The 17,466-nt window shown below is 47.1% G+C and overlaps 1 protein-coding gene across 1 annotated transcript in view; it reads right to left on the bottom strand.

The window, feature by feature from the left end:
* LOC108491420 overlaps positions 1-16,046 on the bottom strand; it is a 214,815-nt gene extending 198,769 nt beyond the window's left edge. The window contains exons 1-3 of the mRNA XM_029569557.1: positions 16,023-16,046; positions 15,325-15,940; positions 13,804-13,861 (exon numbers count right to left, since the gene is read on the bottom strand). Coding sequence (XP_029425417.1) covers positions 13,804-13,861; positions 15,325-15,940; positions 16,023-16,046 — 698 coding nt within the window. The remainder of the gene's footprint in view (positions 1-13,803; positions 13,862-15,324; positions 15,941-16,022) is intronic.
* Between the last annotated feature and the right edge of the window lie 1,420 nt (positions 16,047-17,466).

The following is a 17,466-nucleotide window of genomic DNA, read 5'->3' as shown; positions in this document are numbered from 1 at the left end:
GTGTGTGTGTGTGTGTGTGTATGTGTGTGTGTGTGTGTGTGTGTGTATTCCTCCAGGGGTAGGGGGAAAGTAGTATTGAGGAGTAAACCCAGGTCTTTAAGTGTCCCAGCAATACTGCACCACTGAGCTATACCCCCCAGCCCCACCTTCTCTTCGGAAAGCAGAAGCTCTAACAGCACTGACTCTGTTTGATTAGCAGGGGCAGGTGGAAGAAGGAGCTTTAGTTGACAGGCAACTGCTTTCTGAGGGGAGGACCCCTCAGTGTTGGCTACTGTACTGTATGCTATGGACTCACCTGGCATATTTGTATGTAATCAGCTCATCTTCCTAAATGGGTTTGAACCCTTCAGGGACACAATGCTGCAGCACTTTATACTAAGGTTGCTGGAAATTACTGCACTTAGAAGCAGCTCAGGTTGAAGAGGAACCAAACCACTTGCTTCCTAAAGGCGGTGACCCCTAAACAGAGCCATGAAGCAAAAACAGGGAGTTCCCATGTTGAAGAAATGGGGAAGGGACTGAATGTTGCCCCGGGTCCCTGACTGGCTCATTCTTTTGCAGTTGTGAGAGTTGACTCTCAGAAGCATCTGCAGATACAAATCCTCTAGAAGAATTCAATCACGCCAAATCTTCCCAGTGAGTCAAATCCACATTAGCTGGCTACCTCTAGGTGTGACCAGCCTCACTTATCACCCAAACCAGGGTCTACTGGACAAAAGCACAGCTTCCATGGTCCAGTTGGTGAGGGCTAGGATCAGAACCACTTAGTTAGCAATTCAATAAATAACTCACTGTGAGTATATATACAGCAGGCTCCCAACTAGCGGTGACAAGCCATTAAGAGCTTTTAAGTGCGTGATTTCAGGATCTACTTTGCACTGGAATGGCCCACTGCTGCTAGGAGTAAGGACACAGGACGATGCCCCTGCCAGAACTAAAGAAAACAGACAGACTGATAAGCAGGGCAAGGGCTGTAGGGCCAGCTGAACTACATGGACCACAGCTAAGTCCCCAACAAAGTCACAGGTGTCAGGAATCCTGACACTCAGATATCCTCTGAGAAGCCCCCTTGCATGGTTGTTACCATGCCAACACCCATATAGCAGAATTACTGAAACACAGCTCTCCCTTTACAAACTCACAGATTTAAAAGAAAAAAAAAATCATTTTTCCTTTTAAAAGGAATGAGCATGCAAGGAATGCCTTTCTAAGGGAGAAAGCATGTGAGGAATGTTCGGTCATGACAGGGAAGAAACACTGCCTTTGGCCCCTGCGGAAGTACAGAACACTGCTCAGTCAGCTAGGAACATGCACAGAGCTCCTGGTAGGCCACAGCACCCAAAGCCTGTCACGCGAGGCTCCCAGTACACACTTCTGGAAAGCTGTCACCCTCCAGGAGTGTGAGGCAAGACAGTCCTGGGGGAAGAGGTCAGTTGTTGGAGGAAGCTGGAGGCCCTGGCTACAAACCAGTCTGGCCAGCTAAGACACTCTGGAGGCAGTCTCTAGGGCTTTGATGAACTCAATGTATGCATCTGTTTTATACAGACAGGAGTGATCTCTTTAAAATCTTGATACTGGCTGCTACGATCCCAAGCTGCCCAGCTCCACGAGTCATGACCCGGCTATGGAACACCCTGCTGCTATAGAGGCAGCAGGGACCTTTGCCTTCCACCACTGCTCGCCTGCAAACTCCAGGGGACTTTCCACAGGCAGGTCTTTTCCTTTCCCCATTTGCTTTAGAAACTTGGAAAAGTCAAAGATTCAACCAGAGTCTCAGTCACATAAGTTAGAACATTCTTCAGATGCTCTGGGCTGATGACATATGGAAACACATCTGACATTCCTTCCCAATCTTACCCCCACCCTGCCTCAAAAACACCCACCATTCCCCATTTTCCCACAGGACAAGGTTCTAGTACCCCAGCAGGTTGTAGAAGGCCCCTGGCTAGCAGTCCAGGCCCACCAGGAATCTCTCAAACTTCACCCTCCAAACACAAGTCCTTTGGATCTCCTAAGTGAATGCTGAATTTGTCCTGTCCTCCTTCTACTACAGAACAGTCTGCTTTCTCTCACAGAGCACTGCCACACCACGCAGCCTTCAAAGCTGCTGACTTTTATTGACTGGCCAATCCACTGTCAATCCAGAACCATGGTTCCATGTGGCTCCGAAAAAGCGGAAGACACTGGAGGCATGGAAGAGAACTGAACACCTCCAGAGCAGGCTCTGCCAGGCAAGACTCCACCTTCCCAGACCTGGCCTGTCTGTTCTACTCTAACTGTCCAAGTCTCTTGGTACTCTGAATACCTGCTGAATTTCTCCTGCTTCAGGACCTTCACATATGCTGTTCTCTGCCCAGCACAGCCCCCTCTTAAACTGTAAAGGAATCTGAAAGACTTTGAATTCACAGCCACATCAGTTTGTCCTACATGCTCCCAGCATTGTTTTCCTTTTCTACATATTTTCAAAATATGTACGTGATCTGTATAGATGTCTATTATTTTTCTAAATTGAGCTAAAGTCTCATGTGACCCAGACTGGCCTCGTAGTTGCCGTTGCCCTTGAATGCCTGGTGCTCCTGTCGCCACCTTCCAAGTGCTAGGATTCCAAATATTCGCCACCACATCTGGTTTATATTCTAGTAAATAGCATTAAAGGAAACACTGTGATAAGTGAAATAAGGCAGGTACAGATAAAGACCAAATGATCTCTCTTCTACAAGACTGTAAAAGAGTTAATGTCTAAGACGTTGAGATCAGAATGGTGGTCACCAGAGTCTGGGGAGCACAGGACAGAGGGAGGAGAGAAGCTGGCTAAGCCTCTGAGCACCGACTTACAGTTGATAGAAGAAATGTGCTCTGTATGCTATTGCACAGTGAGAGACTATAGAAAATAACAGTGTGGGGTGTATTTCAGGAAAGGTAGAAGAAAGAATGTGAATGTTTTTACCACAGAGAAATGACCGATATCTAAATAGGTACACCTGCCCTGATTTCAAGCATGCATAAATACACACATTACATGGTGAGCCACAAATAAGCACAACTTTATGTTTACTTCATTTTATTTATTTGTTTGTTTACATTTATTTATTTTTGTCTTTTTGAGACAGGGTCTCCCTGTAGCCCCAGCTGACCTTGAACTCACTATATAGACCAGGCTGGCCTTGAACTCATAGAGATCCGCCTGCCTCTGCCTCCCAAGTGCTGGAATTAAAGGCATGAACAACCACGCCTGGCACAATTTTGTGTTAATTTTAAAACACAATTTTTTAAAGGATGCATTAAAGGACAACTGGGCATGGTGATTGTGCTGGATAGCTTTAGTGTCAACTTGACACACCTGGGTTGAGGGAGCCTCAATCAGGAAATTGCCTCTATTGGACTGGCCTGTGGCCATGTCTGAAGGGCATCTTCTTGATGAGTGATGTGGGAGGGCCGAGCCCACTGTGGGTGGTGCCACCCCTGGGCAGGTGGGCCTGTGTTGCATAAGAAAGCAGGCTGAGCAGGGGCCAGGGGAGCAAGCCTGTAAGCAGCATTCCTCCATGGCTTGTGCTCCAGCTCCTGCCTCCAAGTTCCTGCCCTGAGTTCCTACCTTGGGCTCCCTGATGAACTGCATGTGGCCTGGGAGATGTAAGACAAATAAACCCTTTCCTCCCCAAGTTGGTACTGGTCAGAGTGTTTTGTCACAGCAATGAAGAACAAACTAAGACAGTGATGCACACCAGTAATTCCAGCACTTGGAGGCTGCTGAGGCAGGAGGATTGCCCCAAGTTCAAGGCCTACATAGTGAGGGCAGTCAGGGCTATATGATGAGATCCTGCCTCAAAAGACTCCCCCAAAAAGGAAGGGAGTGAGGGAGGCAGATTTAAAAAAAAGTTCACACAGGTGTCCCCCTTCACCACTGGCTCCGCCTCTTGCGCATCCCTGATGACAGTTAACTTGCTATAGACCCTTTGGTCCGCTTCCACTGCCCTAAGTTTCTGAAAGCAACACAGGATCCAAGCTGGGAATCCTCAAGTTTACCTCAAAGTGGTGCTGCACATGTGTTTCCAATTTCATGACATTCAGCCAAATTGGTTTCTGAAGTGGCCTCACACTCACTAGCCGAGCCCCAGGACCCCGTGCCAGCACTTGACTCAGACTTCCTATTTCAGGCACATTTTAAAAACGTGAGCTTGCACTGGGAAGCATCTGGGGACACTGACTTGACATGGTGGGCCTTGGCAAGTGTGGTGGAGTGTATGAGTTCCAGTGGGGGGGCCTGTGGGGGATGCTGGTGGGGACGGGGGTATGAAGACGATTAAGATTGAGATGTTCTCTGTGAAATACACAAAAGTTCAATTAAAAAATTACAAAAACACAAACAAACGTGAAACCTGTGGCTCATGGAAGCGACCCCAAAACTCTTCAACTAGAGGGGAGACAAGCAGACTGAGCACATCCATGCCACACAATGCTGCTCCTCCAGTGTAAACCACACAGCACATGGAGGGCTCAGCATGGAAGTACCACAGATGTGCGGTGCCAGCTGAAGGGAACCAAACATGACACTGTGAAAAGGGCAGCTCGGAAAAGCTCACAGCTCTGACTGTGGGTGTTAGAGCTGGAGCAAAGGGAGAGAAGGGAGCCCCAAGGGTTAGGGACCAGTCCTAGGTCTTTGTAGTGACAATTACATGACAGTGTTGCACGACTGTCTACATTTACCAAAACACAGGGCAGAATAAAAAAAGAGCAAATTCTCCTATGAAAACTGTTCCTTCAATAAGCCCAATTTTATTAGTAAAATCCAGAAATTTTCACATTAATTATTCCTTTTGCTTTCTGCTTTTGAGAATGGCTTTTTCATATTTTATTCATGTTGCTGTGAGTCTGTTTGTCTTTTGTTACTGACACGTGGAAAGTCTATACATTCTAGATACCAGTGCTTTGTAATGTTTGGCAGATAATCCAAATGTCTTCCAAGCCTTTATTTTATGTTATTTACATTTATTTGTTATGCGAAGTAGAGGGGGGAGGATGTTTGAGCCATGGCACTCATGGGAAGAATCAGTTCTGGCTCTCTACCATGTGGGCCCTGGGGATCAGGAATCAAACCCTGATCATCAGGATTGGTGAGCATCTTTACTGGCTGAGCCATCTTCCAAGCCTTTAATTAACTTTTGGTTCTATCATAGTTTAGGGTCCTAGGTGTGCTTTTTTGTTTTTTTGTTTTTTTTCTTTAATATGTATGTATGTTTATTAGGTGTGTCTGTCCTCTGTGTTCTGTCTCTCTGGTTAACTCCTAAGTCCTGTGTTCCACTCCCATGTCAATTCCATGTCAGTGTCTGTGTTCCCTGTCAGCCCTTTCCTCGTACATTATATGTTCTATGCAGTGATGTTAGTCTTTGTGTGTGCTTCTTTGTCTCCCTCACACACACTATACCCCTTAAATAATAATATCACCCTGTCTTTGATTCTGAACACCCAGAGCTTAACAGCGCTTAGTATACAACAGGTTTCCACAAACATCTGCTGATGAGGTGGGGTGAAGGAAAATCCAACAAGCTAGGCTGTAACCTCAGTAGTAGGGAGGCTAAGGCAAGACGATTGTAAGTACTTTGCCAGCCTAGAACACAGAATGAGTTTGAGGCCAGCCTGGGAGACATAGGGGAAACTTCGTCTCAGAATTAAAAACAATAAAAATAAAAAAAAGAATGAATGAAAAAGAAAAGGGAACAGTTAAAAGGAGAATCCCATAGAGGCGCATGTGACAGATAGAAACATGTTTCTCGAATGCAACTCACTATACATGTTAAAGATACATTAGTGGGTCATGGACAGGAACAAACATCATATCTCTCTAGAGAACAGCAAATTTATCTAAAATTCTAAAAATACTGAGTCGCTATAATACAAAAATCCTACTCTAGTGATTCAAGAACAGAAAATTTGATCTCTATAAACAGGGTTTATGAAGCTCAGCCAGCGAAAGGAATTAAATCAAAGGAAACAGTAAACAATGAGACAGTCACTGAACAGAGATATTACCTAGCCAAGAAAGTCGGATGAACAATATATATGTAATATGCAGGAATCCACATGACTGAGCAGCAACAAAGACAGAAGTCAGCATATCAACATGCTGACAACTATTTAATAACAAAAGTGGGGTTGGAGAGATGGCTCATGGGTCAAGAGCACTGGCTGCTCTTGCAGAAGACCCAGGTTCGATTCCCAGCACCCACACAGCAGCTAACAACCCCAGTAACTCCAGTCCCAGGGGAAATTGACACCCTCTTCTGACCTCCGTGAACATTGCATATATATATATATATATATATGCACTTACATATTTGCAGACAATACACTCACACACATAAAATAAAAATGAAAAGAACAAAAGCAATGATAAAAAGATAAAAATGTGAGAGCACTGAATAATCAACTAAAGAAATTTTAGGTTTTCTTGTTTGCTTCTTTTTTGTTGTACTGGTGATCAAATCCACACAGAGCCTTGTTCATGACCAACATACTAACTCTAACACATGTTCTACCACTAAGTCACACCCTTACCTCCAGAAACGATATTTTTAATAAACTTTTTTCTTCTTTTTTGTGGTACTAGAGATCAATCTCGGGGTCTTGCGCATGTTAGGTAAGTGTTCTAGGCCTGAGCTATATCTCCACCTTCATCCAGATTCTTAAAGGTAAGTTCATGCTTTTTGATGAGAGGTAACTTAAATTTCCCCAATCACAGCTATGTCCACCAGGGGCCTCGAATCTCCAAGTCATGTGTTTGTTCTTGAAATCCCCTCTCCACATATTTTCTTGTACCTTCTTGAACAGAAGCCTGGGAGAATGGGCCTCGCTGAGAATCTTTAAAAAGTGCCCAGTTTGCCAGACTCAGAATAATCAGTGTGACCACTGTTACACTAGAAGGTATCCTGCCCTCCTATCTCCCCACAGCCATCCTACCTCCCATCTCCATGACACCGCATGACCCAGGGATGTGGTTGCTCCATGCTTCCTGCCAGGAAGGCCCCTGCTGAGACTCAGGATATCCTTATCCTCTCCCTGTCCTGGACCAGGCTTCTTGTTGCAGAAGATCCATGACTCTAGTGGGTCCCACTCACCTGCCCTCTCCCCAGCAGGCATCAGCAGCCACCCTTCATACCTCTCTCCCCTGGAAGCTTTTTAACAGAGTCTCTTGTGTCACAGGATACCACAAATTCCATATGTAGCTGAACATGACCTTGAACTTCTGATGGTCTTGTCTCTACCTCCTCGTTTCTGTAATCACAGGTGTGTGCCTGACTTTATGCACTGCTAGAGATCAAACCCAGGCCCTCATGCATGTGAGGTAAACACTCTAACAAACGACCTATATCCCCAGCTCCTGGAGGTCTCTGAAAATATCAGGGAACAAACGTTTCTTCTCTTTAAGAATACTAGGCCTGTCATTCACACTGTTCACTGAATGTCTCTCAACTCCCAGGGCTGTCTCATGAAGATATCACCCAAGCCATGCTTAATTTTAGATGTCCTAGTAGTCACAACAAATAAAGTTAAGAGACAGGTGAAATTAACTTTAATAACACATTGTGTTTAACCGAAGATATAGAAAATGTTACCTTTCAATATATAATCAACATATTAAACTGGATTATTCAGATTTTATATCCTTTATGCGTGTGTGTGTGTGTGTGCACGCGCGTGTGTGTGCTACTTTCAAAACCCTATGCGCACTTAACATTGAGCACTCCAAGTTCATTTCAAATGCATAGTACCCACATAAGACTTACGGCTAGCATACTGGATGGTAGAGTTTTACATGCTGGACTCTTCAGGGAATCGTCCACCAGCCCATTCCTACAGCCCAGTCCCTGGGTTCACAGCCTAGGCAAGTGCCAACAGCACTTGTTGGCTGGTTCCCTGTACTTCATTTCCAACCCAACACCAAAGTCACACTGCTGATTTCAAATTTAAGTCAGATGGAATCACTTTGTTGCCTGAAACTGATTTTCAGAGCATCTCCATTTCAAGCAGTGAAAGCTAAGAGCTTTCAGCTAGGTTCCACGGTGCATACCCATAGTCCCAACACTTAGGAAGCTAAGCAGAAGGATGGTTACAAGCCTGAACTTCAAGCAGGGCACCATGGTGCATGTCTATAATCCCAGCACTTGGGAAACTAAAGCAGAATTGCTACACACTTAAGGCCAGCCTGGGTGACATAGTAAGTTCCAGCGTGGACTATATGATGAGACCTTGACTCCAAAACAAGAGGAGGGGACTGGAGAGACAGCTCAGTCAAGCAAGTACAAGGACCTGAGTTTGACCCTCAGAACCCATATGAAGAAGCCGGGTGTGGTAGAGCACACTTGTACACGCTAGGCTCAGCACTGGAGAGGTAGAGACTGGCAGATCCCTGGGATTCACCTGCCAGCCAGCCTAGTCTACTCAGAGAGCTCCAGGCCAATAAGAGACCCTGCTTCAAAAAACAGAAAAGGTGGACTACCCCTGAGGAGTGACCCCCAAGGTTGTCCTCTGGCCTCCACACACACTGTTCAATCACATGCACACACACAAGGGAAGACACACACAGTGTGAGCCTTTGCAGACTTTTTGGAAGGCACTGAGACATGCTGTTCTGGCTTCTGCTTCTGTCCACGTCTCTCTTCAGGCCCTTCTCGCTCTTCTAGATGTTCCTGCCTCACTCTCCACCTCTGCCCTACGTCTCCCCAGGGCCTAAAACACCCAGTCTCAGACTTGCTCCTTTCATCCTGCAGGATCACACAGCAACAGCTTCTCAACAGAACAGTCCAGCTGCTTCCCCCTGCAGCCCAACCCAGCTCTCCAGATGCCAAAGCTACTCTGCTAGGCCCCACAGAAATATACCTGGACTGTCCTTATTATGGCTACTGTTCCTTACCCACCTCACTTTGCTATTATATAAGTTCCACTAGCACAGAGGCATTGGAGTAAGATGGATGTGCAAGCAATGTATCCTGAGTGTATGAATGAAGGAACCAATGGGTGCTCAACCTCCCAGGGTCTACCATTACTGGGAAAAAAACAGGCAGATACAGTCTACCAGAAAAGCAGGCACTGTGGAGAAAAGCAAAACTTAGCATCAGAGCCAGGAGAAAGGAAGGTTGTTATTTTATGAGGTAGCCACCAAAGAAAAAGAAAAAGATTAACAATCACAAACACAGCAAATAGGGCTGGAAAGTTGGCTCAGAGGTTAAGAGCACTGACTGCTCTTGAGAGGACCCGGGTTCAATTCCCAGCACCCACATAGAGGCTAACAACCTCCCTAACTCCAGTTCCACGGAATCTGACATCCTTTCCTGATCTCCATAGGCATTGCAAGACATGGGTGCACTCACACACATGCAGGCAATACACTCATATACATAAAATAAAAATAATAAATAAAATATTTTGGATAAAAAAACGAAAACAAGCTGGGCATGGTGGCGCACGCCTTTAATCCCAGCACTTGGGAGGCAGAGGCAGGTGGATCTTTGTGAGTTCGAGGCCAGCCTTGTCTACATAGTGAGTTCCAGGACAGCTGGGGCTACAAGGAGACCCTGTCTCAACAAGACAAAAAAAAAAAAAAAAGCCAAAAACAAACACAGCAACTACCAGTTACACGGTGCCCACTGTGTGCCAGATCTGACAGGACATCTGCTAACCACCTTACAGCTTTAACGAAGTGTGCCAGGCCCATTCTCTTTCTCTCTCTCTCTCTCTCTCTCTCTCTCTCTCTCTCTCTCTTGTCTCTCTCTCTCTCTCTCTTCTTTCTCCATCCCTTCCTCCTTTCTTTCCTCTCTCAGGTTCACTCTGTCCCCTTGTGTGGGCACAGTGAGAACGGAAGCTACGGGAGGACAAACATTCTTGTCTCTTTGCTCTTGCCTGATCTCTAACAGCAAGACCAGTGCCTGGCGCCCAGCAAATGCTCGGTAAATGCATGAGTCACTCAACACATGCTGAACAGAGTAGCAAACATTAGGGCTGATTCACCAGGAAAATAGAGCCCTGAAGAATAATACACAGTGGCAAAGGCTTTTATGTTTTACTCGAGGGCTTACTTCTGTGCTGAGTCTGGGCACCATCCCTTAGAAGAATCACCATCCTCCCTGTTCTGGAGACACCATGTTCAGCGTCTGACCTGTGAAGGTTCGCCCTCCAATCACTCCAATCCCTGTGTTTCCAGAAACTGACTTGTTTTCCACTCATTTTAATTTCTGTCTCCGAGGACTGAGCGAGGAGTGAGTGATGAATGAATGAACAATTGATTGACTGATTGATTGATTGATTGATTGATTGATTGACTGACTGATTGATTGACTGACTGATTGAAAGAGAATCTCACTATGTAGCCCTGGCTAGCCTGAAACTCACTATATAGAGCAGGGTAGCCTTGAACTCACAGAACTCTCCCTGCCTCTGTCTGCCTGCCCTCGAGTGTGGCACTAAAGACCTGAACCACCACTATTTCAGACAAGATTTCTTTCTGATACTTATAAAGAAACTGTAGTGAAGTCATCACCATCTCCTGTTTTATGTGTATAACCAAAATGTTACTTTTAGGTGTTAAAATGTATCCAGAGAGTCAGGAAGTCATAAAACCCCATTGCTGGGACAGCAACATTTGCTAGCTTTTACTGAGGCTTACTGTGATCCCAGGCCTTCTGCCAAGGCCTCTGCTCCTCACTTCCTCACCACAGCTACCCACCAGCCAGCTGGTCCTTCATTACCCCATTGTACAAACAAGAAAACTGAAGTGACAGGTCTCCAAGACATTCCCCCTGCCTCTGGCAGCTGTCTGTCTTCTCCTTTTTAAAGTCCTTTCCCTGCAGGCAAATAAGGCCTCACTTCCCACCATGTCAAGTTGTCTTACACCTAAAAAGCAGTAACAGTAGAGGCAGGAGCTGCCCCTTGCCTTGAAGAAAAAGCAATTGAGGGCTCCCTGATTCCAGAAAACTCCAGACACTCCATTCACAAGAAGTTTAAGGTCAATGATGAAAATGAGGCCGGTAGATGAATGAGCACCCCAGTCCCTCCCCACCAACCCAAACAAGAGGAAATGGCTGGGGATGTAGCTCAGGAGTCCAGGACTTGCCTGGCATATGCAGAGCTCTGGGTTCAAACAAACCAAAGGAATCCAACAAACAAAAAGAGACTTCTAAAATGAAAAAAAGGATGAGCCAGCCATGTGTGGTAGAAGACACTGGAAATTCTAGCACTCTAGAGCCAGAGGCACTGGGGTTGAGAGAGAGTTCAAGGCCAGTATGAGCTACAGAAGACTGTCTCAAAACCAAAAGAGAAAAAGAAAAGAAAAAAAAAAAAAATTACGGCCACAGGTTTAGAGTGTAGCCCTGAGGAGAGTGCTTGGCCTGATACTCTGGATTGGTTCTACAGCACAGAAAGAAATTTAAAAAAAGGGAGAGAGAGAAGAGAAGGCAAGAGAGAGAGAGAGAGAGAGAGAGAGAGAGAGAGAGAGAGAGAGAAAGGCTAGAGGAAAAGAACTCACAGTCTCAAGAGCTCCTGCCCTATAGCTGGGACTATTACATCACACCAGCAAGCCTGCCTATTTTTCTTCATGACAGGATATGGGGAAGACTATCACAATCTTTGTACTGCTAAGGGACTCTGTAAGGCTTAAAACACTCGCAGCATATAGGCTAATACCCAGTGCTCTTTTGCAATCATGGCAAAAGAGCACTCGTTCCCATCTGCTGTAAAGTCAATAGTAATTAAATTCTGCATACAGTTCTAGCATAGTTTTGGTCACAAAGCCAAGCAGGATGCCTGGACATGACCATTTGCAAATGATCATAGGTCCTGCCTGAATCTTCCTCCCTCTCCCCACACAACACTCCAACTGAATCCCACTTCTAAGACCCCTTCCAGAATCATAGCCCAGAACCTTCCCAGCACCAAATCTTTGTCTTGTTTCAGCCTGCTCTATAGTGGCAGTGAAGACCAGCAGCTGAGCAAAGGACCACCACTTTATCTGAGTCAGGTGGGAAGGTGGGCAAACTCAGGCCTTCTGCTTAAGGCCAAGGATAATCCTTTGCTCATTCTATTTTTCAGGATCCTCTAACTTCTGAAAATGAGCCAGGGGGTCAAAATGCCCTGGTCTAAATTCTATCAGCCTTGCTGAAGCCTAGTTTGATTTGATGGGATATTTTTAATCTCTGACCTATTCCTATTCTAAAAACTGATGATGATAATAATAATAATCCTATCTTACAGGACTACTGAAATATTAAATGAAATAATACATTTAAAGCAGTTAGAACCAGTTGAAGTTGCAAGTTATCACATACCTGTGACCCCAATATTTGGGAGGCTGAGGCAGAAAGAGCACAAGTTTAAAACCAGGCTAGGCTACAACATACACAGGAGAGAGAGAGAGAGAGAGAGAGAGAGAGAGGAGAGAGAGGCCTGACCCATAAAAATAACTCCATAATTGCTGGACATTTAAGTGCCTTGTGGAGTTGGGGGGACATAAATGTGAAAGACAGTTGACACGCTAAAGAAGTTCAAAGTCACTCCTATACCATCTCGGATCTTCTCAGTTACTATGATTACACCGCCGTTCCTTAGAGTACTTGGTGCTAGAAGAACAAAGGACCAGCACATCTCCTGCCAATGAAGTCACTTTGCTCACAGCCACACTGCCCTGAACGCACCCATCTCATCTGATCTCTGAAATACACAGAGTCAGGCCTGGGTAGTATTCTGATGGCAGAACAAAGGATTCATTTGCAGCCTTCTGTGAGACATGGAACTTCTGAGAATTTCTAGCAAGATGCAGGCATGACTGTCAGCAGGACTCAGCAAAGGCTAATCTGCTCTTATTTTGTTTCTTTTTTGCTCGGTTTTTGTTGCTGTTGTTGTTTGTCTTGGGTTTTGCTTTTGGTTTTGGTTTTTGAGACAAGCGTCACACTGTACCCAGGCTGGCTTTGAACTGACCGTAATCCTCCTGCCTCAACCTCCTGTGTGCCGAGATTATAGGCATGAGCCACCCCAACTGACAGTGGAAAGAGAACAGGAGCGGGCAAGAGAGGGCAGGGCACAAGGCCACATTGTGCCTGGAGGTGAGAGGACAGCTTTCAGGAGTTGATTCTCTTTCTGTCGCCAGTTCCAAGACTCGAACTCAGATCATCAGACTTGCAAGGAAATCACTTTTACTCACTGAGCTGCCTAGATTCATCTTATTTCAGATTGCTGCTCTGCTCCCTTCTTGGGTCTGTGTCCCAAACACAAACAGGAGAGACATAAGGGGAGGTAATTCCTGGTCTTAGTGACCTCAAAAACTGGCATAAAGGAAAAAAGAATGAGCAGGAGGGAGAATGTCATGTCTGAAACCAACTAGAGGAAGAAATACAAAACAAAAAGGCAGAGCACAGAAGGGCCATGTGGCATGTAAAATGGTGAAGCACAGCCATTTGCAGGCCCTCGGCACCTCTCTAAAAAATAGTGACCAGCAAATTCCCAAAGCCTCAGTGTCCCCAGCTAAAGATAGCCTGCCCTTGGTGTGAACAAATTCAGGACCGCTCACACAAAATGGAAGGGAAGGTATCTGTGGTCCCCAAGGTTCCACAGCTGAAATGTCTAAGGACAACCACCCAGCTTGGGCAGGCAGAAGGTCCTAGGCATGGCAAACACAGGCCCCGGAACCCAGCCAGATTGCCCATCTGCTTTACAAGTTGAAAAAGACAAGAATTGAATTCATGGTGATGTTAAGAGCTCACCAGGTTTTCAGAAAAGCCATCACACAAGTCATCAGATAGATCAAAACAGAGAGAACACCTTCTTTCCAGCTCCAAAAAGCTCCAGCCAGAAACAGATTGGGGTGAGTCAGGGGTGACTGTTAAAAAGAAGGGAAAAGAAAACCAATCAGGAAAAGAAAATTGATTTCTTCTATTTTTCAAGAGAAGCTGGATTATGCAAAATTCTACACCCACGGTAGGTAAAGTGACAAGAAACAGTCACCCTTGACCAGGCAAAACAACAGGGCAGTGCCATAACAAGTCTCCCCGGGGAGTCAGTGGGTCCAGCAATGGCGGTCTACAATGTCCGAACCCAGCCTTTCCTTCACTAAACCTGACGAGGAACCACTTGAACCCTTGTGGCAATGCCTAAAACCATGAGGCACATCCTCACCTGCAAGATGTAACTCCCAACACTGGCGATCAGGCCACGAGGTTTCCCAGTCATGGATTCCATTTGTCCTTCTGCTTTCATGAAGGTTTTTCTCCTTGTAAATCTTTCGGAAAGTTCCACTGGGGGTTCCAAGGATCGATGCAAACACTTTTCCGATGGCTAGAGCTTTAGGAGAACTAGCTGTGACCATAGACTGTGGCAACTGAACAAGCCCCAACTTGTCACTGCCTATATGCAAAACAGGCCTGCAACATCCTACCACGCACAGTTCAGCAGGCACAGGGCTGAGTCCTCAGCCCTCCCCACCACACATACACTTCTCCATGGCTTCCTCTAGGCCAGTTGACAACGGCCCCTGAAAACACCAGGGCAGAAAAGCACAGAAACCTCACCGTCTTACTGTCTTGCCCCTACACCTCTCAAGCGATTTCTTTCCTTCTCTCATCTTCTAGAATGGCCTGAAGTCAGGAGCTCAAGAGAGCACACTATTCCAAGCCTGCAAACTAGCAGGAAAATCATGATGTGTCTATTCATGAGCACAGGCAGCTTCGTGGCTGTGCTTCCTGGAAGTCTGCACAGCACGCACACCACAAACATTGGCACAGCAGAAAACATTAGCCAAGGAAGGGCCAATCTAATTAAATCAACAACCCATCCCGTAAGAAAGCACAGTGAGGGTGTGGGGGCACTCAGCAAACACAGAAATATAATAGAAAAGCAGCGAAAGTTTCATAACACTGAGTTATGGAGTTTTGGGAAATCACCTTCACTCTGCCCTGAGGGGTGTTGGGGAGGGAGGGCTGGCCAAGGATGGAGGGAGCATCTCTCAGCTAAGACTTCCAGTTTCGCAAATGAGGCCTCCAAACCACATCAGGGGCCCCAAATCTGCGCTGATTGCGGGGGGGGGGCTGTCTATTTTTAGATGAGGAATCAGACTTTTGATCAAGTGCATAAATCCAATTACCTCTATGCATGGGCCAGTCTGTGTCACCTCTCCCCTCCCCCTTCCCCCCGCCGTTCGCATTCACTGCCAGTCTTGAGTCCTGTGATGAGGAAACTGCAAGGTTAACAGGCACCCATCGGACTGGAAGCCCCTCTCTCCATTCAACCTACTGGCTGTGCATCCTTTCGGCTCGAGAGTTTCCAGAGGATAAAATTGGAACTTACTGCACTGTGGATCCAGCCATATCTCCCAGGTCACCCGGACCGCCAACATTTTCCACGTGGATATCCATACGCGCGGGGCTCTGGGGATACCGGGTCCCATCCTGGCTCGCGGCTCCTCCAGGTCCCAGCCTCCGGAGCCCGCACCGCCAGCGGGCCCATGTGCTCGGCGGCCGCACGCGCTCTGCCCCGCGGAGCGCGGGGCTGGCGGGTGGCCCGTGACGTCACGGCGGCTCGCGCTCCGGGCCGCGGGGGAGGGGGAGAAGCGCACAGCGCCCAGCCCTCCGCTAACATCCCGGGTCCCGGGTCCCGGGTCCTGGGTGCCCGAAGGCTCCGGGCCGGCGGTCCCGCGCGCCTCTCTGCCCGCTGTCCGGAGCAGTGAAGGGCACCGGCAAAAGAGAAGGGCCGCACGCGGAGGCGGGGCAGGCCCGGGCCATCGCGGTTGCCTAGGGCCCGGATGGCTCTGGAGAGAACGTGCTCCGCCTGTCCTGGGCCGGGGGTTCTGGCTGCACTCTCGAGGTCTCACCCAGCCTGCCCACCGGCCCCGCAGTGATGCCTGCTCGCTTCCCGTGGTCCCTCTCCACGCCCGCTCCCCACCCCCACCCCGTCTTTCTCCCCACTTTTCAGACGGGGAAGGAGAGTTTAGTCTTTAGTGAATTAAAAGGAGCGAGAAGTTCAGAGATGAAGTCAGCACTTCCCACAGAAGACCCCTGGATCCGTTCCATCCCGCGATCTGAGAGCATCCTTGGGTACCACCAGGCATCCGCGGGCCTGGCGGGAGGGGCGCACCCCGTTTCGCACCTCCTGGGTGGTCTCCAGCAGTCACCAAGGACGGGGTAGCGAACCTGTGCTGAGAGAGGGTCACCTGACTGTGCAGTATGCTCCACTTAGGGCACCGTTGACCCACACAGGTTATTAAATTAGCCCCTCGAAAGTCCAGCAGCTCCTCCAAAGAAAGAAGGCTGGCCAGGGTGGCACGCGTGTATCTTATTTTCTCTACGTTAAGTCTGGACAGGTGTAAGAATCGACCTCCTTTCAGTTCAGCATTTACTGAGCACTGGCGGGGAGCCAGGTACCCTGCTGGGTACCAGATGGGGGGTGAAAGATGAGCCAGACTCAGACCCTGGAAGGAAACCTGAGTCCGGTGAAAAGCAGGATGCAGGAGTGGGTGATATGATTGTGGGTGGGAAGCCGGCGGACCCTTCTTTGTCCAGTACACTACATCTCATGTCACTCAACCCTCCCAGGAATCTTTGTCCCCCCACCCCAACCCCCCTTTGTCCCATTCAGTTTGAAAGCAGTTCTCGGTTGGAAAAGTTTTTAAAATTATCCTTCCTGTGTGTTTCTGTGTGGATCGTTCATCGTTTGCACGCAGCGTCTTTATGTTTAGGAGATTTTAAGTGCCTGGGAAGATTTCGAGGCTAAGGCTGTCCGCAGCCGTTTACGATAAGAAGCAAAGATAAGATTCCGAAGCTCTAAGTCTATACAGGGTGCAATAGGCGCTGTGAGAATTTAGTTTTCAGAGCTTAGCCCATTTCAAGAGTCACCTGCTGGGACCTTAGAAAGCTGTAACCACAGGCCCTCAGAGGTCCATCTTCCAATGACAAGCTCAGCACCGCTGGTCCTTCGGGCAGCTGTGTGCACTAGAAACTCTAGGGACTGGAGATGCTCTCTCACCCAAGCTCATTCAGCTTTGACCTTGACCCCCTTTGCCCGCCCTGGGTCTGAACTCTGCTGTGCTAATCTTAGATTCCTGTTTTTCCTTTTTAAAGTTCCATTTATAGAAGGTTTCCAGTGTTTCCAGTAAAAGTCCACAGAAGAAAATATTTTTAATAACACTACTATCCAGAATAAACATTTTGATGTATCTGCTTCCACTTTTTGAAGTCACTTTTCAAGATGGAGATGTAATTCAGTTGGTAGAGTGTTCTCAGAGCCAGCAGGAAGCCCTAGCTTTGATCCCCAGCACCACATAAAACAGGTGTGGTGGCACAGAACTGGGATCCCTGTAGAGGCAGGAGGATCAGTTCACAGTTGTGTTTGGCTGCACAAAGTTGGAGGCCTTTCTGGGATACAAGAGACCTTATCTCAAAATAAATAATAAATAAATAAATAAATAAATAAATAAATAAATAAATAAATAAC

The sequence above is a fragment of the Nannospalax galili genome, unplaced genomic scaffold, assembly GCF_000622305.1.
Source record: "Nannospalax galili isolate Female #2095 unplaced genomic scaffold, S.galili_v1.0 scaffold380, whole genome shotgun sequence".
Classification (NCBI taxonomy): domain Eukaryota; kingdom Metazoa; phylum Chordata; class Mammalia; order Rodentia; family Spalacidae; genus Nannospalax; species Nannospalax galili.
The sequence above is the reverse complement of the archived record's forward strand: the minus strand, read 5'-3'. Positions and strand labels throughout refer to the sequence as shown.